The sequence below is a fragment of the Drosophila ananassae genome, chromosome 3R (genome assembly GCF_017639315.1).
Source record: "Drosophila ananassae strain 14024-0371.13 chromosome 3R, ASM1763931v2, whole genome shotgun sequence".
NCBI lineage: Eukaryota > Metazoa > Arthropoda > Insecta > Diptera > Drosophilidae > Drosophila > Drosophila ananassae.
Genome location: NC_057930.1, coordinates 27,237,729 through 27,255,050, shown reverse-complemented (window position 1 = coordinate 27,255,050; position 17,322 = coordinate 27,237,729). Strand labels below are relative to the sequence as shown.

The 17,322-nt window shown below is 48.0% G+C and overlaps 2 protein-coding genes across 5 annotated transcripts; both read left to right on the top strand.

Moving 5' to 3' along the window:
* Positions 1-400: 400 nt before the first annotated feature.
* Positions 401-6,260, top strand: LOC6497834 (protein borderless). 3 transcript variants are annotated; one of them, XM_001961505.4, is made up of 6 exons: positions 408-971; positions 3,151-3,658; positions 4,306-4,715; positions 4,910-5,138; positions 5,234-5,440; positions 5,504-6,260. In XM_001961505.4, exons 1-6 carry the CDS (start codon positions 771-773, stop codon positions 6,082-6,084), a joined length of 2,136 nt encoding a protein of 711 aa, XP_001961541.3. In that variant the 5' UTR covers positions 408-770; the 3' UTR covers positions 6,085-6,260. The 3 variants fall into 3 exon arrangements, with proteins under 3 accessions (XP_032307667.1, XP_032307666.1, XP_001961541.3); XM_032451776.2 differs by lacking the exons at positions 4,910-5,138; positions 5,234-5,440; positions 5,504-6,260 and adding an exon at positions 4,788-4,903 and having other exon boundaries at positions 401-971; XM_032451775.2 differs by lacking the exons at positions 4,910-5,138; positions 5,234-5,440; positions 5,504-6,260 and adding an exon at positions 4,773-4,903 and having other exon boundaries at positions 401-971.
* A 1,757-nt stretch (positions 6,261-8,017) lies between these two features.
* On the top strand, positions 8,018-16,656 carry LOC6497835 (ATP-binding cassette sub-family G member 4). 2 transcript variants are annotated; one of them, XM_001961506.4, is made up of 7 exons: positions 8,018-8,606; positions 9,882-10,284; positions 13,226-13,561; positions 13,622-14,919; positions 14,981-15,081; positions 15,143-15,431; positions 15,492-16,656. In XM_001961506.4, exons 2-7 carry the CDS (start codon positions 10,013-10,015, stop codon positions 15,701-15,703), a joined length of 2,508 nt encoding a protein of 835 aa, XP_001961542.1. In that variant the 5' UTR covers positions 8,018-8,606; positions 9,882-10,012; the 3' UTR covers positions 15,704-16,656. The 2 variants fall into 2 exon arrangements, with proteins under 2 accessions (XP_001961542.1, XP_014761845.1); XM_014906359.3 differs by lacking the exons at positions 8,018-8,606; positions 9,882-10,284 and adding an exon at positions 12,351-13,159.
* The last annotated feature ends 666 nt before the right edge of the window (positions 16,657-17,322 follow it).

Here is a 17,322-nt window from a genome sequence, read left to right as displayed (position 1 = left end):
CCGAAGCGTTCTCTTTGTCGGAGGGGGTTGATGGCAAGCTCACACTGTAATGCTCGTATGAGTTCATTAAAGCTACGCCCAGTAATGGGTTTCAGATACAATTGCTGGTTTCGGGGCTCCGGATCGAATGCTGGGTCTTTGACAAAGCGTTGGCGATCGTCTAATTATTTAAGTGAATAAACGTCTGCGAAAGTGAATTGTGAGGGAGCCGCGTCGCTAGACAAAGGGGCCATTCGAAACCGTTTGGCGTGGGCGTGTGTCAAATGTCAAATGCAGTCAGTCGCAGTCATAGAGGAGCCGCCGGGAAAATCGTTTAACAGAAGAGAACATCGCGCTCAGTGGCCCTCGGAGCAGATCGCTGCTCTGCGCTGCTCGGCGCTCATCCCCATCGCGATGGATGGATGGATCAGTAGTCCGCCACAGTTTGATCGTAATCATCGTTCTCGGTTCTCAGTAGTGATTCTCCAGCGGCAGGTGCAGGTCGCATCCACCTAATTACCGGAAAATTGTATCCATACGGAACTGCGCACATAACTCGTATATGTGCCTTCGTGCGCCTTGGAATTCCGTGTACTGAGACTTCTAGTGCGCCGCATCGGCTTGGCTCAATTGACCTGATTTCGGGTTAGGCTTTAATTTAATTTTTCGCACTGCCAAGGCGGAAACATTATGTAAGACACCCGCGCGAGTGACCGAGTGACCGAGTGCCTGAGTGACCACTGACCAGTGACCAGTGACTAGTGTGTGAATAATCGAGAGCATCAACAAAGATGGCACTGACATATACCCGAAGCAGCATCGCATGTGCTCTCCTTGCGTTCCTAATGGGCCTATCCTGTGCCAGCGGTGCCCGCGATCACCGGAGGCAGACCAACCTGGAGGCCAAAGTGGGCTCCTACGTTGTCTTCAACTGCTACATCGACTTCCCGTACGACTCTCCAATCCCATATCTGGTGCACTGGAGCAAGGACGTAAGTTCTGTCCAGCAGACTCAATCGTTAATTACGACTAGCCAAATATTAAAACTACTTAAATACGGGAATCGTAGGCGGCAGTGTCGCCGACCTCGTGGTCGGTCAGACTGATCCACTGGGAGGGAGGACGGGGAGTTGGTCAGCCTTAATTGCATCTAAAGGGCCAGCTTTTATGACTACACTGAGTACAGAAATTCCCATTTTGCCTGCTGTATGGGGCTGCTGTGACCCCTTGCCCACTAATTAGAGGCAATCGTGTGGGAGCTGCTTGCCCTGGATCGCAAAATACCTTCCTCCGTTGCCTTTTCCATTCAAATGGACTCCCTGGATCCAGCCTGCTATTGCTTGGAAATTAGAACGTATGGTTTGAGTTTAAATCGGATTTAAATCGCAGACTCCCGTCATAATTCGATGACCAAACGCCCAACCTATGTGGTCCCCCAGTATAGTTACTCAACCATAGTCGAGGAACTGGGCTGGGCTGAGCTGTCCCCAGAAAGGTAGAGCTCTATTCACTCCTTGCCCAATTTGCTCTGCCGACTCTGTGACGCCTCTTTTTTGAAGTGGACTCTCCCCTCGAAACGTTGTGTTCACTCTTCCTTCCGGTCAACGGGTCATGATGTCATTTTGATGAAATAATTTTAATTACGTTTCAAATACTTCTCTCTGCTACGCACTGACGGGTAGTCTGCAAAAGCAAATCTCAAAACTAATCTTTTCAGTGGCAATTAAACAAATTCGCGGGAGGAGCAAATGTTTGGGATTTATGTGACATATTCCACATGTGTTTGGGCGGTTGTGCAATACCCATTTGCATATTCCAGAACACATATGTGGACACAGACTTTCACGGCCATTATGAGGCCATTTGCAAATTTTCGCGTCGAAAATTACCGGAAAAATCAAGTTACGTTTTTATTTTGTTGGATAATGCTGATAAATGTGTGCCCCAGTGGGCTACTCTTGACAGACAGCTGGGCGTAGCACATAATCATCCAGTTAGGGGTCTGCCCCGTCCATCTTGAGTATGCGAAGAAGCTGTGACATTGAAGCCAGTCGTTGGAGCATCGTAGTGGCTGTTCCCTGCTCCCCCAAGGCACGAACCGAATTTGTATAGACGGGATGATCCAAAACGGGCCAGCCAGATACCCCCCTGAAATGCATCCCATTGCACAACTACCCAGAGATGAAACCGGAGCCGACACTTCTGCGGTTGCCAGCTATCATTAACCGAACTGGATGCCTAGCATGCGGTTTATTGACAATTCCAGCAAGTCAACTGCCAACTGCGCCCATGGGCGAAAGTCAAGTGCGCCAGCACAGCGAGCATAAAAAATATGTGGGGCTTGTTGTGATGCCCAGGCCCAGCAATTAGAGGATCGAGCAGCGACCGCAGGCCCGAAGCGACCGATTCAATTGCAGTTCAACGCGTTTCTGCTCCTCTTCTCCATGTGGTGCAATTCGATAACACTTAGTTTGTTGTCACGAATTAAATATTGTTTATTCCCTTTCAGCTCTTTGCTAAGCAGATATAGTTTCCAGGCCAGGCATAATGAATATGCACCCCCTTTAAAATACTTCCCATAAAGTAAGAACCTAATTAATATTCAATAACATAACACAGTTTATACTGCGGCTTAAAGAGGTAAATTGTGAAGCAGATCCAACTCAAAACAAATGTGGCATACCATTGTGCCCATCATGCGCGCCACACGAGTCCATTCGGATTTGTCAACAAAGTAACGCCAAGATGGGAGGCCGCCTTGGCTACTGTGTTCTTGTCGCTCCATGTGGTGGGGGTTAGGGGGAGTGTTTTGGATAGCGCCTTGCCGCCCATTTCCAGCCGCGCCACTGCTGCGCTTTGCCTCCCCATGGTCACCGAATACATGAGACAATGAGACAAAGGGGGCCGAGCCCAGCAGGAGACTGCGAAAATTATAGTAGTTCATGGAGAGGACAGCCTGAACGGGTCTCCAAGCCAGGAGGGGGAGGCCACTCGAACAATTTGCAAACACTTGTCTAACAGTTCATTGTCTAACATTCATGGTTTACAATATGCATCTATACCATTACACTTAAATACTAATTACATGGGATTAACCTTCCACTGGACCCTAAAACCCTACAACTCTGAAGTTCTATAACTGGAGCCTGTTCTATAACTCATTGCCAACAGAACAAGAAGATCTTCACCTGGTACGAACAAGAGACCTCAACCAACGAGCTATTTAACGGACGACTGCACCTGGTCAAAAACCATCCGGAGTTCGGCCGCGCCTCCGTCAACCTGACTGCCATTAGAGAATCCGACCAGGGATGGTACCACTGCCAGGTCATCTTCCCCAACCGCTCGCCATCGGTACGGAACAACGGCACCCGGTACCACTTGGCTGTCCAGGGCGGTTCCCTCATCCGCATCCCGCCCGTCAACCAGACAATTCAGGAAGGCCAGACTGCCTTCTTCCACTGCGTCATGAAGTACCCGGACAACTCACAGGCTTCGTGGTACAAAGACGGAATGCTACTGCAGGAAATCCAGGACCTGGTGCGGAGGTCTTACATGGGACCGGACGGCAGTCTCAGCATCGATCCCACCATGATGAGCGACTTGGGCGAGTACGAGTGCAAGGTGCGCAACAACGAGGGTGAACTACAGACAGCCAAGGCCTTTCTTAACATACAATGTAAGTACCCGGTATAAAATGATAATTTCTAATAACTTTAGGCATGAATCATTTTCATTACTATGATTGTCGCCTTCTAAAGCTTATATTTGCGGTTCCCTCTTAAAAATCCATTTGCATTCTTAAAAGGTAATTTTATTCCATGAATTTATGTTGGAAGTTAATGCTACTATCCTCCAAATATGCATTATTATTCTATATTTGTTAAGGGTACTCTAAAGTCTCTAAAAATAATGGCCAGAAAATATTATTTGATCAAAAAAAGAAATCAACTAACATATACTTAGCTTTCATATACACATTATTCTATATATATATATTTATAATTAGAATTCTAAGAATTAAAAGTTTGTTTAGAATTACTACATAATAATTCATATATTTTACTACTTAATTCAATAATTTAGTTAACTTTTCTAGAAGCTTTTTTAAACTTTTCAAATTTTAAGCGGCAAAGGAATTTATCGATTCTATTTGTGCGCTATCGTAAATCGATCTTGCTTAGATATTTCATTCCTTTTGTAACACTATTGATTGCACGATAACATTTGGCGCCAATAGAAACATTTTCAAATATTTCTAGGAAAAATATTATAGTAGGAAACCTTAAAAGAAACTTTAGAAACGAAACTCTCTCTTGGATACAGATAAGGCAAAGGTCATATACGCGCCTCCAGAGATCTTCCTCCCGTATGGTCAGCCCGCTGTACTCGACTGCCACTTCCGGGCCAATCCGCCGCTTAAGAACTTGCGCTGGGAAAAGGATGGGTTACTCTTCGATTCTTACAATGTGCCAGGAGTGTTCTACAAGATGAACGGGAGCCTGTTTTTTGCAAAGGTGGATGAGAACCATGCCGGCAGCTACACATGTACGCCCTACAACGATCTCGGAACGGACGGACCAAGTCCCATCATCAGTGTGATTGTTCTCCGGCCACCCATATTCAGCGTCACTCCCAAGGCCATCTACATCCAGAAACTGGGTGAGGCGGCCGAGCTGCCCTGCGAAGCCATCGACCGGGACGGAAACAATCGGCCCTCCATTGTCTGGAACCGGGTAAGTCTGCTAAAGGAGTGCCAGTGCCATTTTAAAAGTTTAAAAAGACAATGGCAGATGTTAAATTGGCAGGGAGAAGTGGTTGGATATGGGATTTATCCGAAATGGCTTTCTGTGGAAGGGCCGAGTGCAGTTTCACATGATTGCATTTTGAATTATGCATGCACCTGACAGCGCAACCGACTAATTTGCAGAAAGACGGCCAGCCACTGCCGGCGGGCAGGTTCAGTCTCAGTGGGGGCAACCTGACCATTTCGGGGCTGATGGAGTCGGACCGCGGCATGTACGAGTGCTCGGCGACCAACGAAGCCGCCACCATTACTGCGGAAGCGGAGCTTATGATTGAGAACATCGCTCCTCGGCCTCCCCACAATCTCACCGCCAACAGCACGGAGACCTGCATAACGATTCGTTGGCAACCAGGTAAGATATATAACCATGCTTCCAAGTACCTGCGATATATTAAGTAAGACAACTAAAAAGCTTCCTTATTCACCAACTTTTTCCAAAATTTCTAGGATACCTCCGCCCTAACCTGGAGTACACTGTCTGGTACCGGCTGATCGAAACTCCTGAGTGGCGAACGATTCGGGTGGTGGACAAGAACGTTATGGAAGCCACGGTACAGCACCTGATCCCGGGAAAGGAGTATGAGTTCATGGTGCTCAGCCAGGACAAATATGGGGATGGGATGTTCAGCAAACAGATTCGCTTCCAGACTCAACGTAATTTATGCGTTTCTCATTCAGAATTCAAATTAATTAGAATGTCTTGTCAAAATTTTGCAGCGTCTCCAATCAGAGCGGATGACTTTGATGCCCAGCAACTGCAGCACGAGCTCGGCCAAATACCCACCTCGGCGACAGCCGGAGGATTGGGGGCTCCTTGGAACATTACGGCAGTGAGCAACCAGCAGGGATGGCTGCTCCACTGGGAGCATCCCACTCAGGGACTCGAAAGTCTTCGACTTTACGCAGTCCGCTGGTGGAAAGAGCCCGAGCACTTCCTTATCGGCCATGCAGAGACCTTCGACAACTTCTACCAACTGCGGCACCTCAAGGAGGACACCACCTTCAAGGTGCAGGTGCTGGCCGTTGGCACCAACAACCAGCAGGCTGTGCCCAGCCACGAGCTCGTCATCGACGTTCCCTCCCAAAGAAAGGTGCGAGCCCTGATCATCGGTTCATCCGTTGGCGTGATCTTCCTGCTCTGCGCTCTGTGCGCTTTTTTATACGTGAAGCGGAGCTGCCTGCGACATATGTTCGTCCGGGGTAGCTCCGCAGGGGACCCGGACGAGGACACTGCCGAGAGCGGTGACTGCGACAGCGACGAGCAGGATCGGGATCAACACAGCATAAAGATTCGGTAGACCTCTTAGAGATCTACGGATCTGATGGAACTTTAAGAGCCAGCTGCCAGTGCAGTTCGATTCCGCATTAACTTGACTTTTAATATACGTCTAGCGGTTGTATGTACCATAAAATCGATTAACTGTAAATTTAAACTAATCAAATTCGAGATTAAAATAAATCCAACTAAAACGAACATCTTGCTTGGATTCTCTTTCAATCTGCACTTAGGTCTTAGGTACCACTATATGAACTCTAGCGATGGTCATATCATGGCAAGAAAAGAAATCCGATTCTTGAGCAGAATACCTTAAAAGACTCGTAGATCGATTACGCTTCAATCTGCATTTAAATCTCGGCTCATCATTTTTGATAGATTTTTCATCCAATTTTCCGCGGGACCCTCTGTGGATGTTGGGGAAAGACATGGGGTGTCAAAATATGACCCGCTACGAAGGCCATATCTTGGCCAAAACTAATCCGATCCTTGAGCGGAATACCTTAAAAGACTCATAGATCGATTCTGCTTCAATCTACATTTAAATCTCGGCTTATCATTTTTTATAGATTTTTCATCCAATTTTCCGCGGGACTCTCTGCAGATGTTGGGGAAAGAAATGGGGTGTCAAAATATGACCCCCTACGAAGGCCATATCTTGGCCAAAACTAATCCGATCCTTGAGCGGAATACCTTAAAAGACTCGTAGATCGATTCTACTTAAAACTGCATTTAAATCTTGGCTCATGATTTTTGAAAGATTTTTCATCCAATTTTCCGCGGGACCCTCTGCGGATGTTGGGGAAAGACATGACCAGATAAAAATGTCGCTCTTGGCAAAAACTAATCCTATTCCTGTGAGTGGTGGAGAATACCTTTAAAGACTCTGAAGCCCATTGTGCCACGAGTCGTTTAGTGTGAAACTCAGGCGGGCGGTTATTCGGGTTTCAAACCAGTTCCATAGAAAGCTCCAGTGTAGCTTTTGTCAGTTGCAGATAGACCGTAACGTCTGTTAGAAGATGCCTGAAATGGCGGTACTTTATTGAGTGCAAAATCAGATGTACTCGGGCGGGTTGCGATGCACCTACAGTCGGCAACCGAAATAGGATCCAATGATCAAAGCAATATAAGATTCTCAATTTGGAAAACACCTGAATGCACCCGAATACCATTCGCTGCACGTGTTCCGGATGGCTATTTAATTTTGATTGGCAATGCAAAGTAGCAGTTATTCAACTGCACCCAAGGAAGGCTGCAACTGAGATCTCTTGGAAGCAGGAGCCCTCAATGGAATTGCAATGGAAACATACGATTCTGGGGACTGGGGAGCTGTAATCATTCGAGGCGAGGGGGAGTTACTCATGCTGTGCTGATAGCTCTGCTGGCGGACTTCGCCCTCTGACATTAAGAATCGTGCGGGGAAGTGGCGATTGTTTTTGTTCTCGGATCACATTAGTCAACATTAGTCGCTTTGTTCTGCTACTGATGGAGCGGTTCAAAGCTCGATGTCAAAGCTTGTTTAATTGAGTAACTAGCGTTTTTAATGCAGAAATTAATAGGCCAGATACTAAGTGAAGATACTTACTGCCTCTGAGGAGATCAGACCCCCAAATCCCAGTGCAGGCACACCGAACTCGCACCGGATTTCCCACAGGGTCGTTTGCTCACAACCAGCTGTTTGGCAGCGGCAGAACGCCGTCGCAAACCACGACACATGCGCACAACTTCTCCATCCGTATCTGTGAGTCCGTGTATCCGTGTATCTGCGTATCTGTGAGCCAACATGAACATGAATCGGACGTTGCACAAAGGGAGAGGAGAGCAATGCGACTTCCCCATTGACGAAACGGCACAGTAGTAGCGCGCGTATCTCACAGATACAGATACGGAACAGAGAACGGGAGAGCAAAGCGTTTCAGCTGGCTCGTAGCTGGGTAGCTGGGTAGCTTGGCAGCAGCAGCTCCGCAGTACGGATTTCAATTCAATTTCTTCATCGCTCGCGCTGCCATCGCTCGTTGCCCCTTGTGTTGGGGGCAAGAAATAAATCGGAGAACACAACGTTTCGCACACCCACGGATCGGATCGAATCGGATCGGATCGCTCTGTTTAGAAGAACACGTTTTGCTCCTCCAGGTCCGAAGGTCCGCAGAATAAAAGATACTTTCGTGGAGTGGAGTGCGTGGTGTGTCGCTACTCTCCGGCGGCCTATTTACTTTTCCAGTACCATCGCCCTTGTGGCGCATTTGAATAGCTGGCGTTGTTTGTTTGTTTGTTTGATGCTTGTACCATAACAAAGAAACAGAGAAACAGAAGCAGCAGAGCCAGCAGAACGCGAGTGCGGCCCAAAGTCACTGTCTGAGTGCCAAAGGTTTAGTGTGTTTAGTGTGGACGCGCCAGGTGTGCGAGTGGAAGCCAAAGCGGAACGACGGACTGTCTCTGCCAGTGGCCAAATGAAACAATGAAAATAATCCCAAAATAACACGTTGCTGCTGCTACTGCTAATGCCTTGTGCTGTTCTCGGAAGAAACTCGCAGATATCCAAAGGTGAGCACGAATCAAAGACGGATTCGGAGTGGGATTCAGAAACTGCGCTGTTCACCTTGAGGTGCAGTGGCTCCTGTAATCCATTGCCCAGCTGGAGTCCTAAGGAAATACCATAGAAACCCAGCCCTCCCCTTACTCCCGCCCCAAAGAGACCACATTTCTGAGGGCCATCTCATGTGTATCTTTAATGTTTTCGTCGTATATCTGAGAGAGCGCCTGCGCTCTCATCGCTCGCAGTGTGGGTTTTCTATTTATTTTCTCGAGCGCCGATTTGAATAAACATATGATATGTTTGAGGAACAAAATGTACAGCAATGCTCTTCGACCACCTCGCGAATAAGAACTTATTGGCCCTATTGGCACATTACACAGCACAGCCACCAGGGAAGCCAGTGTTCGCCATTCTGACCTACTTCAATTGGGGTTCAGCCATCCCCGCAGGTCATCCACCCACGAGAGGTGGGCCGTGCATTCTCCGACCAATACCCCGAATTCGCTTTCAAGAACTCTTGGTTGGTGCGACGCCGTCGTCCGGCTAATTGCTTCCCAGATTAGACAATCCGCAGCTGTGCGTGGTAGCAGTGCCAAGTGGTTTTCTCGATAAGAAGTCGATGGCCGACAACAGCTGAACGGCCCGCCGGAGTCGTGGTCGCTGTCGTAGTAGCCTTGCCATAACCCGCAGTGTGCGATTACGCGCCTTACAGCTTCTAGCCCCGATTAGGGAAGGAAGCCATCGACAGGAAGCTTATCGCCAAGATCTAATCGTAAATTAAGCCGCAAACAAATCTGTAATAAATACCCGAGTACACTGTAAAACCGATCGGCTAGTTCTCATACTGACTATACATGTTCATCGTCCGTAAATAAATCTCATTATATGAATGTGAAAAGAAACCCCAAATCATCTTAACGCCCCTTTAAGGGTCTGATTAAGAACCACAAATTGGTCTGCTGAGTAGAAATTTGTCACGTTTGAAGGTGGTGTGAACAAATACCTTTCAGAAAGAAGGGCTTATCCCCTGACTCAACAAGCAGAATAATACACCCATTTTCGCCAGTGTATGACTATGTCTGAACACTAATCGTTAAACAGTAAACGCGCCAATCTTATCTTAGCCGGCCACCTGCGCCTCGGTCCAGTGCAGGCAAACCCAGCTCGCATTGTTACGAGGTCCTACAAGCAGTAATCGTTATTACCATGATACATAGTACTTAGTAATTAATAGTCCTCTAAACCCCCCAGGTGCTAAACCATTTAATTCCCCTTCATTGCAGCGCCGAACGGAACATTAAACGCAGATGCTAATTGTGATTGAATTCAACGACACTTTCGCAGCGGAAAAATTAATTGATTGAGCCAAATCCTGTCATATGCCAACTGCACCCCTTACCAAGTAAACTACAAAATGGACGACTTGCAGGCCTCCAGTGTCCCGCTGGTGGACAAGTGCTCCTCCCAAGCCGTTATTCTGACCACCAGGAGCCCCAACAAAGTGGCGGACTCGACCGTGTCCACAGTACCCAACTCCGTGCTCTACATGGCCGGCCGAAACATGCAGTCTAGCCTGTCACCAGGATCGGCTAATCCCGTCGCCTCCAGCCCGAGTCCCCGGCAGGGTCCGGTGCCACTCCTCAACCAGCTGAAGCTGACCGACGACCTCAAGAAAACCAACCACGGGTGAGTTACCAGTTCGACGGGGGCACAGTAATTGCATTAGTTTGGATTAGGATTGTGTTTCCGGGTAAATCCCCCACTCTACCATCCGCAGGAGCTATTGGGGACTCACTCGGCCCCCTCAGATCCTTTTCAGCGGCGTCATCAGCCCAAAAAATAACAAATCCGGGGGACAAGAGAGCTATAAATATAGTGTCAAGTCAAAAATAGACGTAATCTGTTCATAGCTTCAGTTCGCTGGGACATGTGTCACCTGCTGTGCCCCCACAGCAAGGTGTGGCGGAAAAGTAATAGGAGGAAGAACAAGGATGTGGAGTAGGAGAACGAGCCGAAGAAAGCAGCAAAAAATCGATGACGCTCCTCCGTCTCCCAAATCGCGTGTCGGCCTAGAAAGTTTCCACTCTGCCTTATTCAAGAATATGCCCCATAATTATAGAAGGTTGTTGGAATAATTTAATTTGTTTTCCAACTTTGAGCTATGGCTTCAGTCAGAAATTTCCGATAAAATGGAAATAGACACCTTTTAGACCATCCCTTGACAGCCGCGAATCGCAAGGTCCTCTGTAGCTTAGAGTTAATTAAAATTCCAATTTAAATCGAACAATTGAATTAATATCTTTGCAGGCCACAATGCAATTAAATCTGTCCTGAACAGAGAGGTCCTGGCCCTGGGCCTGGGCCTGGGCCAACAGGGGTTAAAAACATTGCGGCGCCGCGTGCCTGAAAAAATCGAACTGGCGCCAAGCTTTCTGAAGTCGTTCTCAGTCAGCAATTGGACTCCGGTTAGCTTCGGGCCTTAGTCCTGTGTGAGCGGCTCGAGGCAGTACCTTCTGCAGCCGCACCGGTCGCGTCCTTCCGCTTTTTTATATATATTTGGGAGTTTTTTAAGAATTGTCGCACAATTGACACAGGAGAAGGAGGAAAAAATAGGCTTTAGTGAGAAAATCTCTGCTGTGCGCCACGTGGTCTATATTTATGTGTGAACTTTTTGGCCGACAACCCGATGGGTACCGTGGTTATGCAATGCTAAGTGCCCGCATGCGAGAACGCGAGTGGAAAAGTGACTTACGGCTCGGCAACCCTAAAAGGCCCCCCGTGTAGGCTGATGTCAGAGTGGCCGCAGATGCTACGGAGAGCACGGACAAGAGGACTTCCTAGCACCTTCTCGCCTACGTCCACTCTTAATCGGTCTAGGACTAGCGGCGTATTGACTTTTCTTGCCGCCTTCATCGAGGGGCCGAATATGTAGTATGTGGGGTGGTTGTTACTTAATTTCCGGCGCTTTCAGTGCGGTGTTTCATGGCAGCGCTGAAATGCAATTCTCAGCGCAAGCCGTTCCTCCTGTCTTATCTGCAACACATGACTATCCATCAGCTCGGCGACTATTAATAGTGGTCTTAATACATACCCCCCACTAGGTTTTGGGGGATCATCGCTTAATTGTCGTTGAGCTCGGATGATCTAATGCCTGGCCATCCGGCTGATATTTCCGGCGGGCTTAATCACTGTAACTGCTGGCCTCGAGTGCTTTCAGAGATCAGAGCATACAAAGTTCGGAATTTATAGCTGAAGGATACTGGCGATATGGCCACGCGCGTCAACACATAGTAGTTTTTAAACAGAAGCAGCTGCTCTTTATGGCCGCCAATCAATCAATTAAGTAGTTCGCAATCGATGCCCCTAACCTGGCAACAATAACCAGGCATTAGGAGTGATAAGCTCCAAAGCGGACAAGTTCCGGAAGGGTCGCGTGACTGGCTTTATTTGAATACTATTCGGCGAAGAAACTCCAAGGCAAGTTTTGCATAAGCTTTCCGCTGGGAAGGGGGATGGAATGGAGCCTGGATTTGGGGTGGGGCAAACCAACCCATTAATTCATTTTCCATTACTACTTCTGCTCTGGCTGCATCTTTGTTCTGAGTGCATTTCGCAAGCAAGCTGCCAGTCTTCAGCCCGTCCAATTGCGTTATTGGGTTCGTTAACATGCACTTTGGGTGCATGCGCACCGAGAATGTACCCGCTCTCGGGGAGAGAGTCGTAGCTCCCAACAGCTGATTTTGTGGATACCTGCGGAGCACTACTCCGCATTTTCGTTGCTTGTGGAAGATACTCTTCTCCCCAAAAAGCAAGGCATCCCTTTCTGTTTTTGGATCAACAATAGGCAGCCCATTAAATAGGGTATTGGCTAATAGGATGTCGTAGTACTGCTGCACTGACTCACTCTTTGTTGTCACAGTAACTAGGACCTTGTTCATTGTGTGATCCGTGGGGGACAAGAGATCAATCATCCTCTGGGTCACCCATTTCTATAATGCAATCAAAGTCGTTCTGGGCATTCGGCGGCATCTATTAAGGTGCTCCGTCGAGTGACTTTGCTCCAATTAGACAAAGAAGACCGACCTTTCCCTTACACCGGGGATGTGGGAGTCACCGGGTGGCTGGCGTGTTGCACATGAGTTATGACTGACATTCTCAATGGGAACAATTGAGCTTTGCACGAAAGGGGAATTGAGCGGGCAGCCGCCTAATGCGGCGAACTGATCGATTGATTGAAAATGCAGGTCGTTGGGAGGCTGATCACGCGTCGCAGATAAAGCATTACTATGGAGCAGATACTACAGCGTAGCATCAGCGCGGAGAGCGCTGGCGTCCAAAACTCTAGCTTCGAGAAAACCGCCTCCCAGGTGAACGTAGAAGTTAGTGTGGGGATCGGTCGCTGGAGGTCCCTCTATGCGGAGGCGACAACGGAAGTGGTGCCAGATGCCGGACACCGAGCCAGGTGCGATTGCTCCTTATCCTTTGTGCAGACCCAGCTGACGAAAAACGGCTGCGTTAGCGCACTGGCTAAGGCAGAGAACGGAGCAACTTGCTGGCTTAAGTAGGACCCTCGAAAAAACGCTAACTTCTTAATCATACTAATTCAAATACTCCGTCCTTCTTTCAGGTCCCAGAACAATCTCTGCAATGGTGGCCCGGGGACGAAAAGCCCCGACAACCGCCCACTGCCCACGGTTCCCATGGTGGTCAGCGCCAGCGGGTGCAGTGGCAGCCCCAACGGCCAGAAAAAGGGCACCATAGCTCTCTCCCACCTGCCCCAGCGTCCGCCGGTGGACATCGAGTTCTGCAATATATCCTACTCAGTAGCCGACGGTCACCGGCGGGGCTTCAAGACGATCCTGAAAAGCGTCTCGGGAAAATTCCGAAACGGCGAGATCACGGCCATTATGGGACCCTCTGGAGCCGGCAAGAGCACACTGATGAATATCCTTGCGGGTTACAAGTACGTATCACGAACATCTCCAAACCTGATCGGCATTTAGTAACCAAAGAACATTTTCAGAACTGCCCACCTCAGTGGATCGGTGATGATTAACAGCAAAGAGCGCAATTTGCGCCGCTTCCGCAAGCTCTCCTGCTACATCATGCAGGACGATGTCCTCATCGCCAACTTGACGGTCCGCGAGGCCATGATGGTCGCCGCCAATCTGAAGCTGGGGAAGAACATGATTAGTTACGCCAAGGTGATGGTGGTCGAGGAGATCCTAGAGACCATTGGCCTGAAGGAGTCGGTCAACACCTTAACCTGCAACCTGTCCGGCGGGCAGCGAAAGCGTCTGTCCATTGCCCTGGAGCTGGTTAACAATCCACCCGTGATGTTCTTCGACGAGCCCACCTCCGGCCTCGACAGCTCCACCTGCTTCCAGCTCATCTCGCTTCTGAGATCGCTGGCCAGGGGTGGCCGGACCATTGTCTGCACGATCCACCAGCCATCGGCGCGCCTCTTTGAAAAGTTCGACCACTTGTACCTTCTGGCCCAGGGCCAGTGCGTCTACGAAGGAAGGGTTAGGGGCTTAGTTCCCTATCTATCGTCCTTGGGGTACGAGTGCCCCTCGTACCACAACCCCGCGGATTACGTCTTGGAAGTGGCGTCGGGAGAGTACGGCGACGCCGTTCCCAAGCTGGTGGAGGCGGTCAAGAGCGGAGCCTGTAAAAAGTACACTCACAAGGACTATCTTCAGTCTCTGACTCAGAAGAAGTCGACGATAAACGATATTGCCAAGGGCAGCGAAAGTGGGCCTCTAAGCGCGACGGTAGCTACATTAACGATGGAAGATGAAAAGCCTTCTCTGGAAGACAGACAGCCCGAAGCGACGCCCCTGGATGATCCGGCGGAGCTGAAACCACCGAAGCTTGAGTCGCAGCAGTCGCAGAACTCGGACTGCAGTGTCATAAACATGCCCACAACCGCCCTGGACGACAGCTGCAGCTTTAGCTCCTCCAAAGGCACTCAGAATGCGGTGGGTTCCGGATCGGGTAGACCCAGTGGCGTCGTGGGATGCATGACTTCGCTATTGGACTCCCACGAGAGCGTGGTCACGCTCCCCAACAAAACGGGCTTTCCGACAAGTAGCTGGACGCAGTTCTGGATCCTTCTCAAACGCTCCTTCCGCACTATCTTGCGCGACAGGATGCTGACCCACATGCGGCTTTTCTCGCACGTCATCGTGGGCGCCATCATCGGGATGATCTACTACGATGTGGGTGGCGAGGCCAGCAAGATCATGAGCAACGCCGGGTGCATATTCTTCGTCTCCCTGTTCACTACCTTTACGGCGATGATGCCCACCATCCTGACCTGTAAGTACATTGTGGATATTGTTTATACTACAGCCTCTAATCTTATACTATATTTTTGCAGTTCCAACCGAAATGTCCGTCTTCGTGCGGGAGCATCTCAACTATTGGTACTCCCTGAAGGCATTTTACTTTGCCAAAACAATAGCGGATATGCCCTTTCAGGTGAGCCACTGACCTTTGTGCTCTCAGAAACAGCCCAACCTTCTGTTCTTTGACCTTTCAGATCGTCTTCTCCAGCGTCTACGTCCTGGTAGTCTACTATCTCACCTCGCAGCCGATGGAATTGGAACGGGTCTCGATGTTCGTGCTTATTTGCGTGCTCAACTCACTGGTGGCGCAGTCGCTGGGCCTGCTGATCGGGGCGGGAATGAACATCGAAACCGGTGTGTTCCTCGGCCCTGTTACCACGATACCCACGATACTGTTCTCCGGGTTCTTTGTGAACTTTGACACCATCCCCGGGTATCTGCAATGGGTCACTTACGTCAGCTACGTCCGTTACGGCTTCGAGGGTATGGTTCACAGTGAAAGATTTCCTTCCATTCCAAACCTTAAATCCATCCTTTTTGCAGGTGCTATGGTGGCCATATACGGCATGGATCGAGAGAAGCTGCAATGCAACCAGATCTATTGTCACTACCGCTCGCCGAAGAAGTTCCTCGAGGAGATGTCCATGGACAACGCCCTGTTCTGGGTGGACGCAGTGGCGCTGGTCGGGATCTTCTTCGCCCTGCGGATCATAGCTTATTTCGTGCTGCGTTGGAAGCTGCACATGATTCGCTAAGCGATTGGATTTGTCGATAATCTAGGCTATAGTGTTTCCCTTACGTTAGATCACCTGTATATAGAAGGAACTCCAGGAGATAAATAGGCTAGACATTTATAATTACTGAACGGCAGAGTTGAAAATTTTGCAAAGTTGTAGCCGCTGTACTAAGTAGCTCTCCCCTCATACCAAACATCACAAAAATACATATGTATGTACGTGTATCAAGGATTCTAAATTATGGCCACATTAAGCTGTTCTGCGTATGATAGATACCTACATAATAGAGGTTACATAGGTCTACATTTAAATCATAGAAATAGAAACACCGTCAGACACAGTCGCAATCACACCCACATACACCAGCATCCATTAAGATATAATTCTTGTGACCAAGCAGAAGAGTCTGAACTAACTAGGCTGAAACACTTAAAAAACGTAGAAAACTTCGTCGGAGTATATACAACAATAGGAGCCAAGCCAAATTCTGAACATAATTTTCTCCCAACGTTCTTCAACGTCCGTCCCTGTGTTTTACACTCAGTTCATTTTTATCCGAGAATGGGAAGTCTATCCTTTCGCCGCTTTTGGTATTAACTAACTTACAACCGAATCCAGAGTACACATTCCAAAGAGCACCTTTAGAACCAGCAATAGATGGAAGGAGTTGGGGAAGCAGTGGGGAGCAACGGAGATGGAAACGGAAACTGTTTTCGTTAATTTGTGATAGAAGTGATTCGATGAAGGGAATGGAACAGAGTCGAGAAGCAAAAGTAGTTAACTGGTGATATAAAGCAATTACTGTTTATAAAGTCGTGAACTTGTAAACGGCGGAAATGCAATAAGGTTTACGGGCTACGGTGTATTTGTGATGATTACCTTTTATTTACCTATTACCTTAATTTTATTAGTTTCATTTATCACCTTTTGATTGTAATGCCAAAATAAATACAAATTTTCTTTAAACGGAAGCCTACCTCTATCCTCTACTTTGTATTTTATGCCAAAGATAGACCTATGATGTAAACCGAAGATAAGTTGTGTTTGGGAGCGAAGGAATTGTATAAAAAATGAATCAAAGTCAATTGAAATTTTCAAAATCAACTCTGTAATCCTCTACTAACCGTCTAAGGTCTGTTGAAAACTGGCAGATGTGTTTCCCTGTATAATAAAAATTAATTAAATTGATTTCAGTTTGGTTTAAAAAAAATCTAATTCATTCATATCTGAAAAATAACCTACATAAAAAATTGATTATAGAAGAATGTTAAAGTCTGTAGAATCAGTCTGATGAAGAATTGGAAATCGTTTTCTATCATTCTCCATCACAATCTCCCAGAATTATCGATATTTTCTCACGTTTTCAAGATGGGCGGCCTTTTCAAATTGTAAACAATCGGTATGGTGGAGCTTATGGCCGCCACAAGCCTCGTATCTCTCCTCTAGAAGCTCCAACTCCAAGCGGAATACCTTTAGAAAATCTTGTTCTATAAATCTCTGTACATTTGTCACAAAAACCTCCATTAAAAATACGATTGGTAGGATATGGAGGAGTTCCTTGTCCGAAAGATGTTTATGCCTCCACTATAGGACATACAGTCTGTAAGCATTATGGCATAAGGAATACCTTTGGAGAG